The 18183-nt window shown below is 35.7% G+C and overlaps 1 protein-coding gene across 1 annotated transcript in view; it reads left to right on the top strand.

Moving 5' to 3' along the window:
* The window catches only part of Smp_130760 (putative histidine kinase), a gene marked incomplete at both ends in the record, with an annotated part of 21900 nt that extends 5025 nt beyond the window's left edge, over positions 1-16875 (top strand). The window contains 8 exons of the mRNA XM_018788963.1: positions 407-764; positions 3441-3705; positions 4293-4530; positions 5607-5729; positions 7132-7500; positions 9746-10306; positions 14091-14888; positions 16639-16875. Coding sequence (XP_018654454.1) covers positions 407-764; positions 3441-3705; positions 4293-4530; positions 5607-5729; positions 7132-7500; positions 9746-10306; positions 14091-14888; positions 16639-16875 — 2949 coding nt within the window. The remainder of the gene's footprint in view (positions 1-406; positions 765-3440; positions 3706-4292; positions 4531-5606; positions 5730-7131; positions 7501-9745; positions 10307-14090; positions 14889-16638) is intronic.
* Between the last annotated feature and the right edge of the window lie 1308 nt (positions 16876-18183).

The following is an 18183-nucleotide window of genomic DNA, read 5'->3' on the forward strand; positions in this document are numbered from 1 at the left end:
TGGACTCAGTGGCCGAGTGGATAACGCGATGGTGTTTGAAGTGAAAGGTATTGAGTTCGAGTTCCAGAGTGAACATCACCTCTGAGATGCAGGTACACCCAGCTGACGAGCCCCAAATAGGACGAAACGCGTGTCCTGGATTCCACTGCTAGCCACTATCTATCTTTGCTCAGAATCCTTGTGAATTATCGAGGCAATCTACAGAGTATGCACATATGCCAATTAGAGACTGACCAGTTGCAGTCCTAACACATCGATGGGAAGATTCAAACAAACAGTACTAAATCAAATTAGATTGGGAAGTTATTCGATTTTTCCCCCAGTTTTTTAATAGTTACTTTACACTCCCTATAGTTAATATCAGTTCGTAATATTAACTAATATTGTTTGAATTGTTGATTTTTAGAAAACCAATCAGGATACATCTTGTCATCTTCATCATTCTCAAACAGAAAATCAATTATCTCTTCAATCGAATTTTTCAACCAAACAAAATGATGATAGCGATAATAACGATGATAGTGATTGTTCAGTTTTTAGTGAACGTCTTTTAGCTGAAATTGTTGTAAATACTGGTGAAGTTTCACATGATTTATTGCCAAACCCTGATCACTTTATTAATAGCTATTCACCTTCTTTATCAAGTAGTACAGATTCAGACGTTAAAAAAACTGAAATGCACGAAAGTCCGTCGTCAGTTGAAAATTGTAAACCTCATGTACATAATAAAGATGATGTTCATTTAGAAAGTGAATCAAACCAAAGTAGGCTAATTTGTTGTTTATCATCTTTTGACTGTTCACTTGTATAGCAAATTAGTTTGTTTCTGTTTAAAATATCATTCAATTTATTTATTTTTTCATTTATAATATAAAATGTCACATACTTTCGCTGTTACTTTCATACCTGTCTAACAGGTGACTGGCTCTCTGGGCTCAGTAGATTATCGGATAATGTGTTAGCATTTGGAGTAAGATTTATGCTGGGTTTGAGTCTCAGTGGCAATTGCTAACACTGGAATACAGGTATATCCGGTTGAGGAGTCCCAAATAGGATTAAACGCATGTACTGTCTGACTTTGCTAGCGACTTACCAAGTATATAGAAAGGTTTGGCTAACTGGCATTATTGTGGCAATCCGTTCATGAAGCAAACGTATCATCAGAGACTGACTGACGTAACACAGTTACTCGTACGTTAAAGGATTTTCCAAAACAGTTTGTAATACCTACCATTTCTACTTTTTCTTTTACAGTTTTAGAGTTAACGTTTTTCTAACTAAATAATAATACTATTCTATGCTTGAATTCTTTTCATACGTTTGATTCCAATTGTAGAAATTCAGAAAATTTACTGTATGAGGTTTTTGTTACACTGATTAATGGATATTTGCCTTCAACCTTATTGATTCTAAGATTACTTCTACTGTTATATCATTTTTGTTATATAACATATAGTCTATGTGGTACAACTATATAGCTGAAGTAGTTCACTTTAAGTTCATACATTCAAGTGGAAATACACTTTGTTGTGTATGAGGATAAACATGGTGAATGTAAGCATTACAAAGTATGTCGAAATTACCTAACTTCTATTTAATGATAAATAAAATGAAACAGTTTCCTGAATTGTAATAAAACATGGAAAGATCAAGTAATAAAAAGAGCCTACATTAAAATAATTAACACTTGACTTGTTTGTAGAAAATCATCGATTTCACGAAGGTGTCCCCCTTCACTGACTAAACATATTTTTAGTTGAATCAGTAACACACTCCCGTACTTATTTATTTCGTACATGGTTTTACTACCAGATATGGTTATGCCTTATAATGCAGCACCACTCATCAGTTGAGATGGCTGGGACACGTGTTATGTATGCCCAACCACCGACTGCCCCGACGTGCAATGTTTCATGGTGTAGGAGTAGGTTGAAAGAAAGCTAGGGGCGGCCAGACCAAAACGTGGCACCAATCCATGAAGTCACTGACAATTGGACTGAACCATGCTGGGAGGTGTAGACTACCTGGTTGGGATTCGCGAGATGATAGCAATCGATGGTTAGAGACCTTGAATGACATGGCTCAAAATCGTTTGCAATGGTGCAGGTGCATCCACTCTTTGTGTTCTGTCAAATTCTAATCTTCTGAATTCTTTATCTCCCTATCCTTTTTCTCTTTTCAAATTTGTTTCACTGTATTATACTCCTTGAATAACACCTTCAAACCCTAATCTTTCGGATTACTGCTTATAATCTTACTACTCCTACCACTATGGGATTTGAATCGACAACTGCATCTCTGTACTAATGTGGTATGACAACTCGAACTGATGTATGTACGTACGAAGTTCTACGTTGTGACTGACTGACTGCAGCACCACTCTCCACTTCCTAAGAAGCTAATTACGTAGTCTTTCCAACTTTTCTAATGTAAATTAATAATTTGTTGCATGATACACTTTTGTACATATACATAGATTATAAATACTCTTAAGTTCTTGAAGTCACTGAATTCGAAATATATTTTTCTGCTTGCTGTATCGCACTTAACAAATCTTTGACCTTTTTTATATGCATCATCGAACTAGGCATTATGCTGTTAGAAGTTAAACTGTGACGTTGACAGACATCATGGCATTTATTAGTCATGATTTAATGTTAAAGTCATTGAAATACTAAACCATCAAACTTTATTGATATTTACTTCCTACAGTAAAAAAAATCATGTTTGTTTTCTATCATCTCCGACATAACTCCTTTTCTATTATTGAGATTGCTTATTTTCTTAATTGTTGTCTAGCATATAAATGTCAACTTACTACAGGTAGTAATCTTGTTTCAACTTACTATAAGGATGCTATTTAATAATTTAATTTATTATTTCTTACTTTATGTTAACTGGAGTTGAATTTATCAAATAATTTTAAAGTAGTCTACCATCATAACTCATGTATAATGTTCTGTTTGAAGAAGCTTCCACAAGGCATTCCGTAGACCCTAACAGAGTGACATTCAAATGATTAGTCAAGTGACAAGTATCTTTTCACATCACGGAAAAACTTTAGCTATACATCTATTAGAATTTCGCCCTATACAAGGCCTAAAGCTTTGAATTCCTACTTCCAGTAGGGTAATGGTATGTGCACCTATAAGAAGTCGCATGCTAGAACAAATATAGCTACCCAGTGCTCTCTGATTTTCAATGGTCGTTTAGTTGTGATATAAACTTTAGTCAAATTGAACACTCTCCATAAACCTTTCATCCTAATGAAAAGGGATAATTTTGTTTACTACTATCTAACTGGACTATGTCTCAAATAATGGTTATCATTACAGAGATTTCTTAAGATTTTCGCTCATATTTTAAATAATGAATGCAGTATAAGACCAAATTCTGTTTTATTATTATTATTATTATTTTTAAAGATTTATCAACCACAGAATCTGTCAGTAAATCTAAAGGTTATATCATTGATGCTACTCCTTTGCAATTGTTGAGTAAATCAATTAAAAATAATCTTTCATCTAATGATGTTATTCCTGCTACTCCTATGGTCTTAACAAACAAAACATCTTCAACTCCTTTAACATACAATCGAGTAAATGTCCTACTTGCACGAGACTCTGATCCAGGTTGTATTGTTCAATCAATGGATAATCATTTCGAATTGACTATTCGTTCGTCTACTTGTTTATCTACTGAAGAGTCAGTATTTACTATTGAAGAGAGTGATCTAGTGACAAGCAATGCAGCTAAAAGGTATTTATTTTATTATTTTTTTAAAAACTGGCTTCTGTTTTTTTATTTCGAACTACTCAGAGCAAAAAGTTTCGCAGTAAACAAAGTATTAAATATGCTTAGACAAGTTAAGGTTAGGGTTAGAATGCTATTGTTAGTTGGAGACATACAAACTAGACATCTCTTTCACTCCATTGACCGATTGCAATTTGTGTCAATGAAGTATCATTCTGTCCCAATTCTTAGTTGGAATTTGTGTATCTGAGTCAACTTGACGCGTAGTATCGTGATCTATTATTATCTAGTATACTAATTAAGTGATCTAGTGTTCAGTCTATTATCTATCGTATTATCTCGTATCCTCTAGTCTACCACTTGTGTGATCGTAAGTTTCAACCTAACTTTCCTCCATAATAAATATGCACTATCGATCGAGTCTATTCCCTTCATATATTACTCGCGTTTATTACCTTGCTATTCAGAAAGCACTTATTTTCTTAATAGATTGAACGTTTCTACTTATCACATAATGTTGTATTATTATTTTTTTCCAGCATAGGTGAAACCAGCGGTTTTGGAAAAGATGAAATAATTCTGAACAAGTCAAATGTTGATTTAACTAATAATAATAATAAGTTCGCTCCAAATTTCACTCGTAAATCTACACTTCAACCTGTGAATCAATCAGTAATAAGTGATGATTCCTTACAGATTGTAGTTGATGATAATTACAGTTCAAGGAAATCACGAATATTCAATGGCATTTGTCCAGAAAAAGAAGAAAAGATGCAGGTAGGATGCTTTATGTTTTCCTTTAATATAAGTTCTTTTGCTGAGATTTGTGTAGTTCAATGGCATATTTTTTCATTATGGACCGCCAACATTATCTGGTTGATATTTTTATTCATACATGAGACTGAATTTTCAGGAATTGATCTATCATTTGACCACAGATATCGTCGAAATATGACCCCGACCGGGTAAGTAATAGTGAGGTTAGACGCAGGGTATTAGGGAATGATGGTAAATCAGTTGATGAGGTCATGAGTCTTCATCGACTGAGATGGTTGGGCCACATATTACGCATGCCCAACCACCGACTACCACGGCACGCAACTCTGACCAGTGTTGAAGACGGTTGGAAGAAAGTTAGGGGCGGCCAAACCAAAACGTGGCATCAGTCCTTAAAGTCACTAACTTCTAGTCTAAGCCATGTTGGTAGATGCAGACCACTTGGTTGGGGTCCGTGTGACTATCGTAACCAATGGTTGGAGACTCCGGGTGATATGATTCAGAATTGATCACAATGGTGTAAGTGTATACACTCTTTGCCTACCCTTAAACCATAAGATTCAAATTAATTTACACCTTTCTTTCTACCAACTAATTATTTTTCTCTGTATCATATTCTCATATGTCCTCTTTTTATACATATTACTGCCATTGAAGTAACTACTTCTATGAATTTCGTGATCATTTTATTGTGCTTATGTGGTGTGGTAACTTGGACCGATTCATATATGTGCCTCGTTCTACGTTGTAGCTGCTTAATAAGAAGTCTAGTAAAGTTAGCTTATTATATAATATGCAATTATTTATTCATTAAAGTTGACGCCTGTTTTGTCCTACTTGATACTCATTAGTAAGGTATAACATCAGCTTTCAAGAAACTGATACTCTCTGGTGGAATTGAACCCAAGTTACTCAGTTTTACTGTCTGAGAGATACTATCACTGAGCTATTGAAACGTCAACTAACCTCCTATAGGAATGAGATATTTATCAATAAATAATCGTCACTAATTGTTGACCAATTTTACGTTTGTCTAGTTCTCTTTTTCTCTTGTTATTGTTTTGAATATTTTTCAGGTAGAATCAACTAACTCATGTACAACAACAACTACTCCTACTACTACCATTATCGACACCAAGAAAGAACATTGTGACTTGATCACTGTTAACAGTCATAACATTGTTTGTAAGAATATCACGGTAACTTTACAGCCATTAGAAAATCTTCAAAATTCTAATTGTGGCATACATAATCAAGATGATCAATTTCTTAATAATAGTAGTATATCTAACAAAGATCAAAATATTCACAGTGATTCACCTTCTAAAACCGATGGAGTTAGTTTTATAAATTTTATTATTATCATAGCTACTATTTGTTTCAATTCACTTGATGTTGTCTACTTGTATCTGCCCATTGTTGTTTAGGAATGCGATTAATTAGTCTCTTGTTGGCGTATGTGCATCCTGTGTGGATTGCCTCGATATTGCCTCAAGTCACAAGCATTCTGAGCAAAGATGGATAGTGGCTAGCAGTGGAATCCAGGACGCCCATTTTGTCCTACTGGGGACTTATCAGCTGTATATACCTGTATCTCAGAGTTGATGTTCACTCTGGGACTCGGACCCAGTACCATTCGTTTCAAATGCCATCTCGCACAACTTCTTCAACCCGTAGATCTCAGGTTCGAACTCTTGTTCACTTGGTATAGATTTATGTAAGCCACACTAGTTGTACGAAGGTTAATAAAGCGGCTCTACTACCTAAGTAAAAATGGACGGGTCGATGTTCAGATTTGTGGCACACTAATTCTAAAGTTAATTACCGTAGACGTTAAGACGCCGCTTCATATTTTTCGTACCTACCTTGTGCAAATTTTTAGTCTTATGGTTGTAACTGTGATTATTCGACTTTCCGAGTTACTGTACTGCTGAATAGTCTTGAGAATTGAAACGTACTCATCCGTCTTTCTATTGATTGTTTGAATGTTCCCATTGATGTTTAGGACTGGAATTGATCAGTCTCTTATTGACATTTGTGCATCCTGTGCGCATTGCCTCGAAATTGCCTTAAATCACAAGCGTTATAAGTAGAGATGCATGTTGGCTGTATGGTAGAATTCGGGACGTGATTTTCATTTATTTGGAACTTGTCAGCCGGATGTACCTGTAAACGGTACTGGGTTAGAGTCACGGAGTGAACGTCCACTCTAGGATGTAGTTACATCCAGATGACAAGTTCCAAGGAGGACTAAATGCGCATTTTGTATTCCAGTGCTAACCACTAACCATCCCTCCTTACAATACACATTGTTCGTGATACTGGTTGATAATCAATGTGTCAATGTTTTCTGTACATGATAGTTGTTTAGTTAGTGAAATAGCTTTGGTTAAAATTGATTGAAATAAACTGCTCCCGATAATATTTTTAAATGACTACGACTGAATTAATAACCATGGTTAATTCACAAGAATATCTAAAACTACTTATGTAATATACGGTAGTAATATATATAGTTTTCTTTTAAAAATATAGTGAGCTCAATTGTTATATATGTGGTATAGTTCTCACTAATCACGTTCATTATCTTTTACAATAAAGAATAATTCTTCAGAGAGGAAGGCTGATATTGTTTTCTCTCAAGAATGGGGATCGGATATAGTTCATACTGAGATTTTGTCTGAAAAAGTTCAATATAATAATCGTAATAACTACAATATTAGGAAGAAAAATACCAAATCCAGTCGTTTTGCTTCATCAGAATGTAATCTATCGGGTACCGATTATAAAGTAAATACTATCACAAAACAAAAACGGCGTAATTTGAAGTCTAAAGATCAACTAAGTATGGAGAAATCTGTTGAAAGTCCTTTACACGTTAAACAACAACAACGATTAACTATTTCAGAACTGGCAAAAACTGATATACCTCAGTCAACACTTTCGTCTAAGAGTGATCTTACTAGTGAGGTTAGTTTTTACACTCTTTTTTTCTCGTATCGCTTCATTTTGATAACAATAAAATTATGATGGTGAGGTTTAATTATGTAATCAATAAAATGTGTAATTGAAATAGATAATTATAGGTGAGATGTATTGTCTGTGCTAGACGGTGGATTGATTACAAATATTTCGTTATTTTTCTATGGGAGAAAATCACTATATCCATGCTATCATTAACAACTGATGATCTGACTAAGCCATACTATGGAAGGTTTAGACTACTTTGCTTGAGTCTGCGCTATTATAATGGTGTATTGTCGGTATTATTCAAAATCAGTTACTATGATATAACGTTCTCGCATTTTATATTCCTTTAAATATTAAGCTTATTGCCAGTTTATACTTTATCTCTGTTAGATTTGATTCGTTGTTTTTGAACTGTAATTCCTAAAATATTATGTTGATGTTTTATTTAAATTTGGATTCTTCTGTGTTAGTGTGAAATGTACCAACATTTGTACCGGATCTTAAATGTTGGTAGTAGGATGGAGGAAGCAGCCGTCACTCACCTCATGAAAGGACATTTCTTCTTGATAAACCTGAAAATAAAACTGTCATTAGTGATATGTGACCGTGACTTCGAATCCCACTGGACACCTGTTTGAGATAGGTCGCATACGACCCTTTTGCTAGTTTTTGATGTATTAGCTCCGTAATCTTGGGACTACGTCCGGTAACTGAAATTCATATGATAACTTGTTTGATGTTCGTAGTCTTAGATTTTCTCTAGGATCTCTGGAGATCCTGGTTGTCTGAGGGAAATGTCCTACTGCTGTTACAATCCAGTACAGTAGTCACTGAAACTTTTCCCTGGAATCTTAATTTTTCTGCTTTTCGTTTTACCACTCACCAGCCGACCTACCTGATGTACTAGGATATGGAAGAAAGTAATCCAGACAACATAAGTCGATAAGGTCACCTCGATCGCCAAAGCAAGGTACCACCTACGGTCGGCTTTCAATAATCTCATGGTGTTGATTACTATGGTTATGGTTATATATCCAAACTGATCTGAAATGAATGTTAACGACTGTAAGAGTGTTTGTAATGAATATGATTTATTATTTATTTATTTAAACACATATATATTGGTACAAAAGGGCACCAGGTACATATGCGCCACACTATTTGTGTGTGTGGGCTGTGATACTGCCCGGATGCCCAAACCGAAGCAGGTGGTTTTCTTAGGGGGGCCACCCCGAGCCTTTGACCAAAAGGTCTGATCCACAAGGCAGTGGAGCATCGTGAGGAGATGCAGTCCCATGGTAGCCGTTGACCAATGACAGGTTCGTCCGCCATTCGTTCCATCAGGATACTGGAGCCCATGTGCACCATTGGTTTGGAATCAGGGTTTTCCAACTCCCCTAGGTGGACCCTCCGTGTCCACCAACCCGGTTAAAGCGCCGGACATTCGCATTTCGTCCTCTCACTTTCGTAAACAACACCGGTGCCACGAGAAAACAGTGAGTAGGACTTCCCTGACAGAGGCTATATATTCGCTGGCCATGTGAGAGCATTTCGAGAGGGAGAGTAGACTCTCCCCACTCTCGGCCGTACCAGGGCATTTGGGGGGCAATATGAGGTTGTGGAGATTGTTAAATTTCATTTAAATCATGAACCGATTAAGCTGGACAACCATGGAATACCTGGAACCACTAGATGGCCGTTTCGTCAACAGTGCAAATTCATAAACCCACAGGCCGGGGTCCCGAGGACTCTCGGTTTCGCATGCCAACCCTAACCTATTCAGGTGCGTTTGTAAAAAGTTTATGACTTTTCACTGTACAAGTTACAAAAATTTGCAATCGGAAACATGGTGTCGGCTGGCAATGTGCATTGAAAAGAATGAATATTATTCGGATATCGACATCTGAAATGCTAACATCTAACTGGCAATCACATAGTATTAATAGTCAATATCGATCAAGAAATAAGGAACGGAAACTCGCTGAAATACTTTGTGCTGAGAATTCTATGTTGTACCAAAAATATAATAAAGAATATTATTATGGTATGGTAACTCCAACTGATGTACGTACGTACGAAGTTCTACGTTGTGACTGACTGACTGGTAATAAAGAATAAAGCTAATAATTATTATAATAAACTGCTGAACTAGGATCCAATTTAAATGGTTTCGCCTAATATATTTATTTCTTGTCAAAGATCATGAATGCTAACAATTCGAATTTTGTTCTGTTTTCTATTCCAGCGAATTCAATTAACACCTGATGATAACGATTGTAAACTTCGTCGTTACATTGAACATTGTTCATTATTTCGTTCCACCAGATCAACTCGAAATAGACCCTCTGAACGTGTCACTAATTGTATTTTACCAGGTTCTTTAGGTACTGTAAAGTTTCGTAGTCGAAAAAATAAACAAAACTCCACATCAGTTATTTCATCAATTCATTTAGATAGTCCTAATTCAGATGCGGAACTACAAGATTGGAAGTGTTCATGGTCTCTTATAAATCATGATAATGATGTCAATTACAATACTAAAAAAGTTAATAATCAATCAAATTATAATCGACGTCGTGCACCACATATTCCTAGTCCATTACATTTATCAGGAAGTATTTTAAGCGAAGAACCTTCTCAATTATTTGATGAAAAATTAGAACAAACGAAAAATGAATCAAATATTTCTCCATCGAAAACAAATAATTCATCAACCAAAACTATCAACAACAGTATCCATAGAAATGAATCTTGCATTTTAGAATCTGCTGTCAAATTAGCTGGTTTTGATGAATCACCGGAAAATGTAAGTTACTATATAAACTATGTCTTTTACCTATCTGTAATTAGTTACTAACACCTGTTACCCTTCATGGAGGAGTATATGCCGCTCACCAACATTGTCAATTCAACTCTGTCCTGGGCGATTTTTCAAGCTCTTTCCAGTTTATATTCATTCTATTCATGTTTGCTTCTAATTCTCGGCGCGGTGTTCTTTGGTCTTTTTTCTCCGTTTCCGTTCAGGATTCAAAGTTAGAGCTTGTCTCATAGTGCAGTTTGGTGATTTCCTCAATATGTGTCCCATTCACTTCCGAAATCCTTTCCTAATTTCCTCGTCAACTGGAAGCCAGTTCGTTCTCCCCCACAGTAAGCTGCTGCTGATGGTTTCCGACCAACGGACATTGAGTATCTTTCGTAGACAATTGTTTATAAATACTTTTACTGTTTTGATGATGGTTGTAGTAGTTATCGGAGTTTCAGCTCCATACAGTAGAACGGTCTTGACGTTCGTATTGAAGATTATGACTTTGATATTAGTTGCCAGTTGTTTTGAATTCCATATATTGTTCAGTTGTAAAAATGCGGCTCTTTCATTGCCAATCCTCGCCTTCGCGTCTGCATCGGATTCCTCTTGTTCATCGATGATGCTGTCCAGGTAGGTTCCGGAGTTTCTCCATCAAGTGTGACTGGGTTGGTGTTCTGTGTTTTGTTTGAGGATGTTGCTATTTCCCTTGTTTATGTTGAGGTCTACTGCTGTTACACTGTTTGTTTTGACCTGGATTTGTTGATGTGTATGGGATAGTGGAACTAGGTTATCTGCGAAGTCCAAATCGTCTAGTTTCACCCAACATGCCCATTGTATTCCGTACATCCCCTCCGATATCGAGGTCTTCATAATCCAGTCATTCATCAGAAGAAAGAGAAAGGATGAGAGTAGACAGCCTTGTCTGACACCGATCCTCACTTGGGATGCGTCTGTCAGTTGTTCTCCATGAACGACTTTGCAATGTAGTCCATCGTATGAATTTCGTATGATGTTGACGAATTCTTAGTTACACCATAATGTGGAAGGAGTTTCCATAATGTTCTCCGGTCCACACTGTCAAACGCCTTCTTATAATCAATGAAGTTGATGTATAGTAACGAGTTCCATTCAATTGATTGTTCAACGATGATCCGTAGTGTCGCGATTTGGTCTATGTACGACTGATCGTTATGGAATCCAACCTGTTGACCTCGAAACTGGGCATCTACTGAATTTTTCATCCGTTTCAGCAACACTTAAAAACTTTTCCTGGTACCGATAGTAGTCTAATGCCTCAGTAGTTCTCACATTTGCTGAGATCTCCTTTCTTTGGTATCTTGATCAGAAGTGCTTGTTTCCAGTTTGTCGGCACTTGTTCTTTCTCCCAAATCTTCCTGAATAGAACATGGAGCATGTTTACAGTTGCTTTTATGTCTGACTTCAGAGTTTCAACTGTTATATTGTCAGGTCTTACTGTTTTCCCACTCTTGATTTGTCTGATATCCATACTGATTCTTTCGATTGTTGGTGGAGTGACATCTATAGGAAGGTCTATATTCCTTCATTATATCATCTAACTGTATGATATTTCTTTCTATTTCAGCTTTTTCTGCTGCCATTGCTAGATCTTCCACGTATTTCTGCTTGTCGGCTCTCATGTTTCTCCTAATTGTGTTATTTGTTTCTGTGTATTTATCTTGTGCCTTGGCTTTTTCTGCTCTTGTTCAGCTGTTGTTCATTGCTGTCTTCTTGTTCCGTTTTTGAATCTTGTCCAGGGTTTCCATAGAGATCCATTCCATATGATGATGTTGTTTGCGGCCTATCACCTCCTGACACGATAAAGTAAATGCTACTTTGATCGCTTCTCAGTTGTCCTCCATCATAGTTTCTTCTTTTTCCAGTAGATCTTGTAAGTCTTGGAACCTATTATTGAGAGTTATTTTGAATTCGTTGAGTCTGTCAGTATGTTATCGAAAGGCTGTATTAAACCTCTGTAATGGTGTTTCTTCATTTTCTCGGCAATCTTAAGAAGGTGGTGATCTGAAGCTATGTCAGTTTCTCTCCTGATTCTCACCTCTTTAATTGTCCTTCTGAAATTTTTGGTGATGCAAATATGATCGATGTTGTTCTGTGTAGTGTGATTCGGTGAGAACAATGTAGCTTAGTGTATGTGTTTATGTGTGAATATTGTGCCACCTATAACCATTTTGTTGAATGCATATAAATTTGCAAATCTCACACCATCCTCGTTTCTTTCTCCCAATCAGTCCATGTCGTTCCATGATATTTTCATACTCCGTGTTTTCTATTCCAACTTAAGCGTTTAGGTCTCCCATCAAAATGACCTGGTCCTTTCTTGGATACTTCTCTAAGATCGTTTGTAGACCCTCGTAAAATTAGTATTTATCGTTGTCATTGCTATCAATCATGGGTCCATAACATTGGATTACATTCATTGTGATTCCCTTCTTCTTTGTTTTTAATGATACTTTGATGATCCTGGATCCATAAGATTCCCATCGTATAAGTGCTTTTCCGGATTCTTTAAACAGCATGGGAGCAACTTCGTGAGTGTGCGGAGCATTCTCTTCTTAGTGACCAGCGTGCAACAGCATATCTCCCGAATCTATCCTTTGCTATCCAGCTTGGGTTCAATGTGTTCCACTTATTCCGAACACTGTCAAGTTGTATCTCCTCATTTCTGTAGCTATTTGATTGGTCCTCCCGGTCTCCCACATTGTCCGTACATTCCATGTATCTATATTAATTGTTACTCTGGTTAAGGAATTTCAGAGCTTTTCATAGCGTAGTTATCATATTTTCTTTGTAAAAATAAAACTTGGCTAAAAATTTTAAATTCTGAGTTCAATAGCTACCGTTACCGTATTTTAATATTTGTAGTCTGTCTGCTCGACGACTGACGTATTAACCTAATTTAATCGCCGAGTACTTCAGGATTTCATTTCATAAAGTTGCTTGACTATCTGGTAACATAAACCCCTTCTGTTGAAATCTGGGGAAGTGGTTCCTCTAAAAAACGAATTGCTTCGGTTTAGGGTTCTGGACATTATCAATAACCTACACACAAATATACAGATATGACTAGCCTCGGCAAATCTTTTCCATTTTGTTACATATCCGAAGACCAACTTAATTTTTTCCCAACCTCAGAAGTGTTCAACCATTTTGATAGCTTAGTAGTCAACTTACATATCTATTTTTTAGTATGTTATATATCTATTATAACGGTCCGTTTTCCTTGTTTACACGAATGAGACGTTAATTTACCTTAGATGAATATCTACACCGGATTCCCTCCCAGTGTCTACTCTACAGAACTTCAACATAACTCAGATCAAGAACACGTGATTAGCCTGACAAGAACGTAAATATATTTCCACACCAAAACCCGACACAATCCAACAACGAATGGACAATCATTCAATAATAATAAATAATAAGGATAAGGGAATATATAACTCATCTGACACCTGTCTGACTAAGCAGATAACCAATCATTATCATTTTGGTACACATATCAAGATCATAATTCCTTGTCTTCGTTTTTTCCAACGGATAGAATCATCAACTTTTATGCATGAAAAGGTATACTTCAAAACCGAATATCTAAACTTACATATGGTAAAAATTTGATAAATTCACTGAACTTTATATTACAAAGGTTTCTACATTTTTATATTTTCCTATCGTCGTTTGATGAGAAAACATTCACTGTTTTTTTCTCCTTCAAAATCTACCATCTATCCTCCTTCTCCAAATTTAGGATCCTTTAGTGAAGAATACATTAAATATTGGCGAAAGCCTATCTCTACCATCATTTACTGATCTTACACCTAATTCATTTAATGCTAAAATTTGTATCGAAGCAAAAAGCAGCAATGAACAACAACAGTTTAGTCCACTGCTTCCTACTTCTACTCTGCCAATAACATCGTTGTCTGATGAATATACATCATCACCTGTTTTAATGAAACCTAAAAGAAACCTGAGAAATTCATGTACAACTAGAAAAAAAGCATTCACATCACTTACTACTAGTTCAGTTACCAATAATGATGTTGATAATGACAGTAAAGATTATCCGGTACACAAAAATGCTAATAACAATAATAAGGTAGGTAGAACTAGTAGAACATTATCATCTATACCCAAAGAAAATAATTTATCATTGCCTACAGATAAAACAACTAGACAAAATTCTAGAAAGTCAAAACTTGAAGTGAATAATGACTCTTCGAAATTATCTATTCGACGGTCTACACGATTTAATGTACAATCTGATGGAATTTGTAATAAAGCTCCACTAGCGGTTTCTTCAACGTTACAGCAGCATATCCGACCTGTTGTGAGTATTCCAGAAGATAGGTGCTGTAGTAGTAGTAGTAGTAGAAGGATTGGGAGTAGTGCTTTAATCAATTTAAATGAAGAAAATCCCGCAAAAAACCAACGAAAACGACGGATGACAACATCTACAAATGAATCTAAAGGAAAAAATCCTAAAATATCAAATACTGATTTCAATAATACTTCCTCAACATCTGGATCATCAAAAACCAACACCGTAAGTTTTACTTGCAATATAAAATATGCTACTTGTTCTCACTTAAGTAGTTATCTTTATTGACTAAAATATTACGAGATACCGTCTACATATATTAGGAAGTTCTTCGGGATTAATAAGCTTTCATTTTGATTGATAACTAATATTTTAATAGGATAATGTGTAATTTTTATATCGTGTAGCCGAGTTTCCTGTTTAATATATGACGTGATAATACCGCCAATTCGAGGACAGTGAATTATCGATCGGACCAATGATACACGGAAACTGTACGAGTAGTCTAGAGCACTTGTCGGTTCTCCTATCTGTGTTGCCCAGCCAGTTAAGTCCAGGACACCAATAACAGCCTCTGCAATGTGATTCATTTATTTCAAGCATACTGGGTGATGTAGTTTCCTATCGTTTAATTATAAATTCTGTCATCAAAGACTCTTAAGTTCCCAGTGTCAGTACACTATCGATTGTTCCATTCTTCTTAACCAGCTTTTAGTCTACAACTTATCATCAATGTAGTAGCTGATATAAATTTGTATCGGTCTAATTTTCTGTACTTTACATCATCACAGCAAGTGAGGTATTAGTGGCCCTATGTCTGACTCCAGATAATTCATATCCTGATAGTTGTCGAAATATGCATGCTGCAAATCCTCGTATATTTTTATCTACTTAATTCACAATAGAGAAAAACGGAATAAAATAAATCGAATACGAGAATAAATTTTGAATAAGTATATTCTACACACTCATTGATCCAGACAGATAATCAGAGAAACGAAATGAAGTGATGCGCAGCGGAGAGGGCAAGTGAGCCAACCCCATTTTATCAAACATCACTCATTATTTATACTCAGATAAAAAATAATCAACAGAAACGTAATGGATAGGCTAAGCATTTAGTACATATACGATCATATAAAAACAGTTACTAAGCGAATAAGTGACAAAGTAAAAATGTGGCTTGAGAGAAATTGATAAATTGACCTGTCCATCAGCTAGAATAGCCGATATTGGCTTGATATAATACCATCCTTTACAAGGCTATTAACTCCACTGGAAATGTAAACTTGAAAGATATATTAAAAAATGGAGAAAGTAAGTCCAGAGAATGATACTTAGCTTGAAATTCAGATGAGTTGAATTTCTTTTGTTTAAATTTTAATATACACGATAAAGCGTAACTGAATTAAAAGTTCAATACAGGGGAAGTTAATTTGTATATCTCTATTTCAATGGTTCGAAGCACCCCTTACACTCTATGTTTTTTGTTACTTGCCATAAACTGGAATTGATACTATCATTTGTAAGGTTCGCATACTGAATGATTGTTACTATTATCACCAAGTTCTAGATAACCTGTCAAAATCTGTTATTTCTAGCGAGACTATAATTTATGGACGAAGCAATCAGATTTACGATAACAAGTTTTGGCGCGAAGTTCATTCATCCATTTGGCTAAATAGAGTTCTGACATTTTAGCTGATATCAGTTCGTGATGAGATCTCTAAATCTAGTTCCCAACTCTAACCACCAACTGTAAATCATAATTCTAATCTTCATCTAGCACCACTAAGTAGGTGAACGTTTTGAAGGTCACTACTCTAGCGTCGCTCGAGGGTCGTCCATAAATTATAGTCTCACCGTCACTTCTTACTAATCGATCATTGTTTTAAACACCGATTCGTTCTTAACTCTCACAAAGAAGAATCATTTTGTTGTAAATAGTAATAATTTTATATTCTATTCTGCACAGACTAATTCCATTCAATTAATATTCAGTGGTGTTGAGTCTTCAAGTTATTCAAACGTTCTAAAAAAATTAAATGCATTTGAAACAGAAGATCCTACACTTGCTGATTATTTAATTACTGATCAAATTAAACGTACTTTAAAAGTACTATATGCTAGAGCACGGGGTATACCAATTATTTCAGTGGAATGGTTGAAAGCATGTAAACAGTCTCGTAAAGGTTCGAATCCCGGTGAGTAATAATTCCTTGTTTTTTTCTTTATGTTTTTGCTTAGATTTCCCATTACATTTGGCTATGATGATTTGTTTAGTTTTAGAAAGTAGCTAACATTGTGAGATTCTGGATGTGGGTTTTCATCATATTCCGAATTCGCATGTATGTTAATATTAATGGTTATACATAAACACTACATTACTGACTTGATCCATCTAAAATGTTATTAGATTATCACTGTATCTGATTGAAAAACCAATCAACAACACGACTGATGACAAAAAATAGTGTGATTCTATGTTTATTTCTCAAATCAATTCTACGATGCTTTTGATTGTGAATGAAGTGAGCTTAGTTGCTTTCAAAAGTAGTTGTTACTTTCTGACTGCTCAAACGTCGTGACAGAATAATTCTTTTGGAGATATCCAAATAGGAGACTAAGTTAAGAGTAGTCTCGGCTACCTCAGATCGTCACTTCAGAGCCCAAAATACAGTTAGTGGAAGCCTATCACATATGAATTTTCTATTAGCGTTTTTTGATGCACTATCTCCTTGCTTTTAAGGCTTTATCACCGATACTATGGTTCATAGAGAAGATTGAGGTTTTCTATTTCAATGATCGACCTTGTCTAGTTCCTCCATTCTTTTTTAACGAAAAGGCAGCATCTTTGAAGATTGTGATTGTTTGAAGGAATCGTTAGTGCCATCGCATTCCTGTACTTTTGACAGTATGATTTTTCTATCAAATGTTAGATTTACTTTTTCTGGTTTTAATACTTTCTAACAGACATGTGTGTGATGATAGAACCTAAATAGACGATTGTTCTAGTCAATATATTTTGACACGATCATTAAGATAGACAAACTCAACCGTCACATCAAAGTAACATTTACAGTTAGGCTATGACAGTATACATGTTCTTCACTTGCTTCAGAATAATAATCAACTATCTTAAAATTATATGCCTACTATTTCGATTTCTCCACTGTATGTTTGATAGCGTTCCTAATCAACGTACAGTTTTATCTCTTATACATATTCGTTACCATTCATAAGTAGTATCGTTTCTATGGTTCTATTCAGTTGCTATTTACTTTCCTAATACTGGACTCCTGCCCAACCATCCATTGTTATTAGATTAAAATAGTATAGGAGTCTGCATTATTAAAAAGCCCGAATAAAGTATTTATAGTCGAAATCATGAGTCAATTGTAGCTAGACCACCATGGAAAACCTGGGAGCACTGGACGACCGTTTCGTCCTATTATGGGACTCCTCAGCAGTGCGCATAAACGATCTCGCACTCGCGAGATTCGAACCCAGGACCTACCAG

This window comes from Schistosoma mansoni, chromosome W (assembly GCF_000237925.1).
Source record: "Schistosoma mansoni strain Puerto Rico chromosome W, complete genome".
NCBI lineage: Eukaryota > Metazoa > Platyhelminthes > Trematoda > Strigeidida > Schistosomatidae > Schistosoma > Schistosoma mansoni.